Raw genomic sequence first — 9687 nt, forward strand, 5'->3', positions numbered from 1 at the left:
AACTGAAAATATGTCTTATATTCTAGGTTCTTCAAAGTAGCCACCTTTTGCTATGATTACTGCTTCGCACACTCTTGGCATTCTCTTGATGAGCTTCAGTCACCTGAAATGGTCTTCCAACAGTCTTGAAGGAGGTCCCAGAGATGATTAGCACTTGTTGGTCCTTTTTCTCGATTGGGTTCAGGTCCGGTGACTGTGGAGGCCAGGTCATCTGGCGTAGCACCCCATCACTCTCCTTGGTCAAATAGCCCTTACACAGCCTGGAGGTGTGTTTGGGGTCATTGTCCTGATGAAAAATAAGTGATGGTCCAACTAAACGCAAACCGGATGGAATAGCATGCTGCTGCAAGATGCTGTGGTAGCCATGCTGATCCAGTATCCCTTCAATTTTGAATAAATCCTCAACAGTGTCACCAGCAAAGCCCCCCCACACCATCACACCTTCTCCTCCATGCTTCACGGTGGGAACCAGGCATGTAGAGTCCATCCGTTCACCTTTTCTGTGCTGCACAAAGACACGGTGGTTGGAACCAAAGATCTCAAATTTGGACTCATCAGACCAAAGCATAGATTTCCACTGGTCTTATCTCCATTCCTTGTGTTCTTTAGCCCAAACAAGTCTCTTCTGCTTGTTGCCTGTCCTTAGCAGGGGTTTCCTAGCAGCTATTCTACCATGAAGGCCTGATTCACACAGTCTCCTCTTAACAGTTCTTGCAGAGATGTGTCTGCTGCTAGAACTCTGTGTGGCATTGACCTGGTTTCTAATCTGAGTTGCTGTTAACCTGCGATTTCTGAGGCTGGTGACTTGGATGAACTTATCCTCCGCAGCAGAGGTGACTCTTGGTCTTCCTTTCCTGGGGCGGTCCTCATGTGAGCCAGTTTCTTTGTAGCGCTTGATGGTTTTTGCGACTGCACTTGGGGACACTTTCAAAATTTTCCCAATTTTTCAGACTGACTGACCTTCATTTCTTAAAGTAATGATGGCCACTCGTTTTTCTTTACTTAGCTGCTTTTGTTTTGCCATAATACACATTCTGACACTCTATTCAGTAGGACTATCAGCTGTGTGTCCACATGACTTCTGCACAACACAACTGGTGGTCCCAGCCCCATTTATAAGGCAATAAATCCCACTTATTAACCCGACAGGGCACAGCTGAGAAGTGAAAACCATTTCAGGTGACGACCTCTTGAAACTCATCAAGAGAATGCAGAGTGTGTGCAAAGCAGTAATCACAGCAACAGGTTGTTACTTTGGAGAAACTAGAATATAAGGCGTATTTTCAGTTGTTTCACACATTTTTGTTAAGTATATAATTCCACATGTGTTAATTCATAGTTTTGATGCCTTCAGTGTGAATCTACAATGTCAATAGTCATGAAAATAAAGGAAACTCATTAAATGAGTAGGTGTGTCCAAACTTTTGGTCTGTACTGTATATGGCCACGAAAAAGCTAAAAAGAAAAAAGTTTTATTATTATTATTATTATTATTATTATTATACATTTTCAAATACAAAATAGACATTTCTTGTGAGTTCCCTAATGTTTCCGTCTGGGATGTTGACATTCCGATGTTATTTCTGTCTTATGATTAAAAATTTGGTTTTCAGTTCTTATGGTGTAAAAAGGCTGTACTAAGACAGATTCAAAATTAAACTTCAGTTTAAGGTTCATATTTTATTGTGGAAGATAAAAAAAGTGAAAAACAACATGAAGAAAACGTTATTATCTCATGTCAAATATAAAGGGAAATAATTTTGTAAAAATTGTTAAGCACAATTTTAAGGTTTGTGTCAAACAAATAAACAAACACTTTCGTAAATCAGTGCAAAACGGAGAAATTCTACAGATGAGAAATAATATCACAGCGTTTCAATAATTTCAAAAGAGAAGCTGCAAAATGTTTCAAATCTGTACATATCAAACAGACAAAATTAATCTGTTTCTGCCTTTCTTTTACTCTCAGAGTCTTTCTCCTCTTTCTCACTTTTTACACTTGAGTCCGGCGTGGGGCCCTGAAAAATTAGCATATTTCTCCTGTTTTGTGAATTGCTTGACAAATGCGTAATTTTTGAAGTCAATCTCATTGGAAAAATAAAAACAAAAGCTTGAAGCACTCACTAAAAAAGTGGAGGTAGAGAATCGACACAAAGTTTCATTTTTACAAAGAAATAAAATAAAAAGCCTTTAAGTCTTCAAGAAAAGTAAAACCTTTCAAATGTGTAAAATATCCTCCCTCACCGTGGTTTATTCTCCATCCTACCGTCCGATAAAACGTACAGCAATTTCAAACGCAGAACCGCGTTCCTTAACAGCTTAAGCGCCCATGCCGCAAGACTGTCAAACTCCTACTGGTCCTTTTATTATTGTGGTATATACTTACACTGTCTTCTCTTTTAAACTTTTTTTTTTATCTGTTGGGAGCCTTGCAACAAAATTTTGCTCAATATGTATGCTGTGAATATGCAGCAGAATGACAGTCTGTCTAAAACAAGTAGTACTATGAACTACCTGACAAAATAAAGTGCCTTTACAAAAGCAGGAATTTAAAAAGATAAGTGAAGCAATAGAAGAACTAGTACCTAAATCTTGCTAGTGCAGTTTAAAAATAGATTTTTTTTTACATAAAAACATGTAAAGTATTTTTGACAAAAAATGATCAGCAGCATTAACCAGATGTTTGAATAGTGTTGGTTCTAAAAAATATCCCCTATCCTCTTATTGGCACTGGTTCCACAAGATGCTATGAAGCTCGTATGAAACAATCCATTGACATTCCAGTGTGTATCTGTTAGCAAAATGCACCTGTTAGCTGCATATTGATGCTGTGACTTCTAAGGTTAAAAAGACACTCAAAATGCTGGAGCTGATAACACAAAATATTGTACATTTATGGTAATTGCAAAGAAAAAAAAAAAAAAACCTTAAATTTCCTAATCAATGCCAATGCAATCGTTATGAGATTGATATGCTTCCACAATATTAATTTTGTGAAAGCATCCTGAAAGTATGTCTTTTCTTCATAACAGCCTCATAACTCTTCTCAATTGCCTCCATCGGCGTTTTCACTTCGTTACATGCTTCACTTCCAATAGCACCACCTTGAATTCCCCCTAAAGCAGCTGCAGCTAGCACAGCAACACCTGCCGCTACACCGCCAGCCACGACTGCCACCTCATTTCCAACTGCTGCAGGTGCCATCGTTTTTAGGTTTTTCACGTGTTTCATCACCTGGGCTGTATTCACAACTTTCATTACAACTTCCAATAGCGCTGCCACTCCGAAAAATGCCCCCAACAAAGCACCGGTGGCAGTACCCACTAACTGGATCAGAAATTCATTAGACACAAACGTTTTAGCCCGCTTCCTGATCTCCTGTGGGGGTAAATACTCTGCCACCTCTCTAATCTGCTTTTCTTCCTTCTGGATCCTTTCTTCTACGTGCTGCAGAACCGCATTGGTGTAGTAGGATCCGTTTTTTTCCACCATCATCTTGTCTACTGTCTGAAGGAACGCCTCCAACTGGACCTGGTTGTTCCTGTAATCATCTTGCCCTTCTCCGTTCCAGTGTTTATTATCAAAGACATGGCACCGACCTCCGCACTTCTTCACCAGATTACTCAGATTCTTATTCTTATTGACAAACTCTTCGATTTTCATCCCTTCTTGGAGCTGCTCGCCGTGAGTGAACACGATTATAGCGTATTTCAGAGCATCCTCTGAGAAATGATCGCATATTTTTGTGATAACCTGTTGCTCATGCTTTGTGAATCTGTCAACTCTAAGTAAAATGAGGAAGACGTGCGGTCCAGGTGCGCACTCCGTGAGGCAACGCATTATCTCCGGCTTCAGCTCCTCTTCCGACCTGTCGGTGTCGAAGAAACCAGGTGTGTCGATCAAAGTGAGGCGTCTGCCATTAACTGTTCTGGTCTCTGATTGACATCTTCTTGTTCCAGCATTAGGTGAATGGCATGAAGTAAAAACTTCCTCCCCCAGGATGGTGTTAGCTAGGTGGCTTTTCCCAATTCCAGTTTTCCCCAGCAGAACGATCCTTGTTGGACTGGAGACTGGAGAAAACATTGAGATTGAGGATATGAATACAGAATATATTTTTGAACCTATCAGTACTGTCATTTATTTTCTTGCTTTCTAATATTTATTTGATCATCCAGACTGAAAACAAATTTAATTTAAATCTTACAGTTCTCTACCCACCCTGATCATTTTCAGTAGATCTGTTGTACTGCATACCTTCTTGTACACACTTGAAGATCTGTAGGGACAAGACATTCAAATTTAGTACAAGTCGCAACATATAGCATCCACCTCTCCAATACAGACATACACTTTATTGCCGAAATTATAGTCATTTTCACTTACACACACCTAAACCAAATGACATGCAACTTTTATTTCAAAGGTTGCAAAATAATTTGCCCCACCTTTATTCAGCAACAACCATCTCAGTTCTTTCAGAAAAACTACAATGGTTAGACGTGTCTACAGAAATGTTTGACCGTTTTTACACCAAATCAATTGTGAGATCAGACAAGAAGGCGAGCATTGTCTTAGATATGATTGGCAAAAAAAATAATATATATATAATAAATAAAACATAACTATGCATTAGCTAATATTTTATTTTTTTAACAGTTAACCCTTCTGTTGTGAATTACTTAAGAAAAAAACATGTTTATTGTACTTGACCTCCCAACCCTCTTGATCTGGTAGAACAAGGAGAACTTGAACTGGTGCGCTGGTGGTTCTCTCCTGCTCAAATTTAGAGATCTCCTCCAGTAAAACCCTGGCTACTACAGTGATTGGGAAACCCAGAGCAATGCCAGCCCCAAGTGCAGGTATTGCTACAGATCCAAACCCTTTGCTTTCACAGGAAGTCAGAATTTGGTTGATGCCCAGTCGGAGAACCTGCAAAAATTAGTATTAGAAACAAGCTGAACATTATTTTGAACTCATCCGGACAGACTAATTGTAGTATATATGCTCAGTTATCTCACCTGAACCGCAGTTCCATTGTCTTCTGCATCCCACCGAACAAGGCTGAGGAAGAACACGGCACCAAAAGGAACTCCAGTCAGATTTTCCTCTAGAATGAAGTCACCAGGCCCCATTTCACCTTCTGACTTCCCTATAATCGTTTTAGTCACACGACGACCAATTGCTTTACTGAGAATGTTTCCAACACGAGTAGACAGAGGATCGTTGAAGACCATTGGAGACACCACTGCATCTGTCTAAAAACAGTTCCAAACCAAAGGTTACAAATTGGCATGTGCTAAAATAGCTTACTGCCAACAGTGCTGTACAACTCCAATAATCAATCCTCTTAAGAGACAAGAAACTTTTCAACATTAATTCTCACCTGCTGGTTTTCAATGGTCCCCTGAACAATCTCAACCTGGACGAGACCTTTGGGAGCTCCAGCTGTGGCTCCTCTGGCTACATTTTGTCCAGCAGAATCAAACTCCCTTCCAAATGGATCTTCGCTTCCTGTACGGTAGGCAGCACTTTGCCCCAGAAGCTGCCTGTCACATGCTTTTTGCATGGCCCTCACCACCTTTCCAGAGCTCTCACCGAAATGTCGCTCCTCCTCTACGTCCAACAACTCTGCGTTTACCAGAGTACCTCCCACACCCGAGGTCCTCAATCTGCTGTCTTCTCCTCTGTAGTATTGAGCTTCAACCTCATCTGGATTTTTATCAAAGTGGACCAGAGTACCATCACACTGTTGGTCTTCCTCTCCTTTCCAGTCTCTAGCTTCACCCACTGCATCAGTTAGGTCAGGAATGGACTGCTGGCTCTGTTGAAAGCATAACAATAGCAGAATTTACAAAGTAAACATATATAGGAAGGTCCCATGTAAAAATCGTAGCAGATATATAACTAGATTTTCTAGTCATATTTAAAACTGGAATAATATTTTAGCATCCTAAAAGTATTTTCTTTGAACATTAACAGCTTTCTTTGTCATTCTTCTTCCCATTTTACTTTTCTATCACCAAACAACTTTTACGCCATCAGTCAATAGGTTGGTAATTATTAGTTTATGGGAGTTTCACGGTAAATGTTAAAGATTACTTTCTCAGGTCATCTTTTCAGGCTAAGCTGTAGGCAAGCCAGGCTTATTTCTTTAGTACTATGGATGGATGGATGGATGGATGGATGGATGGATGGACATGGTTTTAAAGAAATAAGCTGGCCTTCAGCTTGGCCATTTATCATGCTCAAAGTTCAAGTGTGTTAACTATTTAGGTGTCTCTTTGCTAAAGCAAAATACTACTTATTTAATGCTTATCAAACATCAGTCTAATCAACTGTACTTTTCAAAATTGACATGCTGTTTATTTTTTTAACACCTCCTGAAAGAAAAAGATGAAGAATTGAGATGTGGATCAGACATTTAGCAGATTATAAAACATCCCTGCAGGCCCCCTTTCATGTTTGTTTTGTCGAATTGGAAACCCAGAAGGAAATGTTGTGCTGACCTCTGCTGCCGCTGCAGCGGTGGTGTCATGTGAGGAGCTGGGAGGTGACAGGTTGCCCCTGACACTGAACACCAGAAAGCTGTCAGTGAGCTCAACGACGTGCTTAGATTTCTTCAACACTTCCTGTTGATCTACAGCACAATGCATCATAAATTCATGCATGTATACAAAATTATATTCATGTCTGTGTGTGCACGTGTGCAATGAAATTATATTATTGTGGATCCTGGACGAGCTCAGACTTCTGCGTAAATAATCACTGAAGTTCTGTATGGAAATAATCATCCAATGTAAATAGGGAAGCAGTGCTGAGTTCCAGGTAAAACTCCAGAGACCGAGATTGCTTCATGGTTGACATATAATTTAGTTTCAGACCTGCTCGGAGTCACATGAGGACCAATTACTTGATCCTTATGTGACCAAGTAATTGGTCACATAAGCATCAGACTCCACCTCCAGCAACAACTAATCTTTATCTATGCAAACAAGAAGATTATATGGCAGTTTTTACAATCTATTACCTTTACCCAGAGCTCCACTTACAAAAAATCTTGAACTATCCCTTTAAAACTAATGACTGAAAAGCAAAACCAAGATTACCTCTATGCTTGAGTTATATTGGCTTAATAATTCCCAAGCTATATAACAGTACACTGCCTGACAACTCGCTCTTTGGTTTTGTCTTCTTTTAGTTACATAACAGAATTTTGTTGTGTGTAGAAACTGAAATAATCATAAGGTTGTACAATAATTTAAACTGCTAAGCATTTTAGAACATTAGAATATACCTTTATTTCTAATAATCGACTGTACCACTTTAGCGTGACACCTGCATAAACAAAATTTTGGTTGCTATTCCTAAATTTCTACCTTTTAGTTAGCACCTGTGTGGACGTGCAATGAACATTTTTCTGAGTAATATGCTCAATATTATATTTTAATATTTGCTCCAGCTTGATCATTTACATTCCTACTTGTATTTCAGTATCATTCTGAATCAATCAAGTTATGCAGTAGTTTTCGTTATGTAAGAAAACAGATTTTACTCAGCTTTATAACAGTGTAACTGTTTGTTTTAGATTATCTTTTACAGTCCATTGCTCTTTGCCACTCTGTCAGTTTTCAGCTGCTCTTTATGGCGTTTGGCAGCCTGAGTTAAGTCACTTTTCAGATAAATTTCCCGTTTCCATTCGTCAAAGTCGAAGAATATGCAGACTATATGCTACTACAATATTAATAACAACATTAATAATAACAAACACAACAATAAAAATAATAAGTTTCAGCATTTTCTTTTTTCACATAGTCGTGTACGTTTTGAAGGACATGTTGCAGGTCTCCCATGCTTCTTAAAGCAAAGTCACAACACAAACAAACAGCAAAAGAAAGTCTTATGTTTCTGTACCTTTCTGATATTTGAACGCTATGCTGTAGACATTATCAGCCTCTCTCGTTCATGGACCGCAGTCTCCTCCGCCGGACCGTCTGTGAACACGGAAAAACCTCTCTGTTTTCTTTTTGTTCTTCTCCGAAAGAAGCCTGTGACACTCGAAAAAAACGGGGTACTGGTAATTGTCTGCCATAGTTATGGTTTCAGGTTCGAATCCCTGACAGTATGTACTTCCTTATGAGACGACGAGACGTCTCAAATGTACTCCAGAGCTGCGCCCCCTAGTGGCAACAATGAAGACAACTGAGGTAGAGAGACGTCACAGCTGTCATATCAGTAAATCTTTTTTTCTTTTTCTAAATAACCTTTAATCTGAATGTCGCAGGAGGAAACCAAACCCTGAAATATTTCTAATAAAACACTTTCAAAATATCTTGCTCAACTAAGAGTTTAATAAACTAATAAAGTTTATTTTTTATAGCACACTTCAGTAACAAGGCAGCTCAAAGTGCTTTATAACACCACACAGTAAACATATTTTGCCAAGTGCTGTCATTACAAATCAAAATGTTGGTCAGTGTTTCTTTTATGATGGTTAAAACTCACCAATAAACAGCTGGGCTTTTAGTCTAAATTTAAAGGAAATCAGTGTTTTGCCTGTTTTGCAGTTTTCAGGAAGTTTGTTCCATATTCATGGTGCATAGAAGCTGAATGCTGCTTCTCCATACTTGGTTCTGGTTCTGGGACGCAGAGCAGAACCAGAACCAGAAGACCTGAGAGATCTGGAAGGTTGATACAACAGCAGATCTTTAAAGTATTGTGGTTCTAAGCCATTTAGTGATTTATAAGCTAAACAGTATTTTAAAGTCTATTCTCTGAGCTACAGGGAGTCAGTGTAGGAACTTTAAAACTAGTGTGATCTACTCTGTCTTCCTGGTGTTAGTGAGAACACGAGCAGCAGCATCTGGATCAGCTGCAGCTGTTTAATTTGTTGGACAGACCTGTGAAGACGCTGTTGCAGTAATCAATGTGACTAAAGATAAACACATGGATGAGTTTCTCTAGATCGCGCTGAGACATAAGTCCTCTAATGTTCTGTAGGTGACAGAAGGCCAACCCTGTGACTGTCTTAATGTGACTCTGAAGGTTCAGGTCAGATCATAAGATCAATAAAAACAGGTACTTCAAAGAGAAATGTCAGGCTTCTGAAAGCTATATTAATTTCTATACACTCTAGTTGGTCAGGACTCCTTTCACATAAATTATTGCAGTCATGTGGCGTGCCATGGCAACGAAATGAAAACCCAAGTTGTTTTGATGGGTTTGCCGACTCAAATTCCTTTTGACAATCATGTCAGGCCGGTTTGCTGCCCTTTAGAGCACAGTAACACCATGGTCATTGAGTCAGCATTTCACATCTTTTGGCAGTGACCTGCTGGAAAATGAAACCAGAATCTCCATAAACCCTTCCAGCAGAAGGAAGCATGAAGTGCATACGCGTGCCGTGGGAGATGAGGCGTAGCTGTATTGTATACATACAAAGCCCACTGAAGTACTCCATCATGTCTAGTGTTTGCACATTGCTTTAGCTGGCTGGGGAATATTATTTTACAATAAAGTGGATACATTTTTGTATATTTTAAAAATTCTGAATATGTCATAGTGTTACAAATATATAAATTCACATCACTTCATAATCACAAATTAGGGATAACATAATTTTTTTTCTTTGATAAAGTTATTTGCATGTAAATGTTTTATATATTATATAAAACACACACACACACACAC

At 39.1% G+C, this 9687-nt stretch overlaps 1 protein-coding gene across 1 annotated transcript; it reads right to left on the reverse strand.

The window, feature by feature from the left end:
• Positions 1-2402: 2402 nt before the first annotated feature.
• LOC103144594 (uncharacterized) lies at positions 2403-8224 on the reverse strand. Its single transcript, XM_007561653.2, has 7 exons — positions 7912-8224; positions 6507-6637; positions 5384-5821; positions 5019-5255; positions 4711-4929; positions 4219-4276; positions 2403-4070 (listed from the first exon to the last, which is right to left on the reverse strand). Exons 3-7 carry the CDS (start codon positions 5564-5566, stop codon positions 2986-2988), a joined length of 1782 nt encoding a protein of 593 aa, XP_007561715.1. The 5' UTR covers positions 5567-5821; positions 6507-6637; positions 7912-8224; the 3' UTR covers positions 2403-2985.
• Between the last annotated feature and the right edge of the window lie 1463 nt (positions 8225-9687).

The sequence above is a fragment of the Poecilia formosa genome, unplaced genomic scaffold (genome assembly GCF_000485575.1).
Source record: "Poecilia formosa unplaced genomic scaffold, Poecilia_formosa-5.1.2 Scaffold130, whole genome shotgun sequence".
Lineage (NCBI taxonomy): Eukaryota > Metazoa > Chordata > Actinopteri > Cyprinodontiformes > Poeciliidae > Poecilia > Poecilia formosa.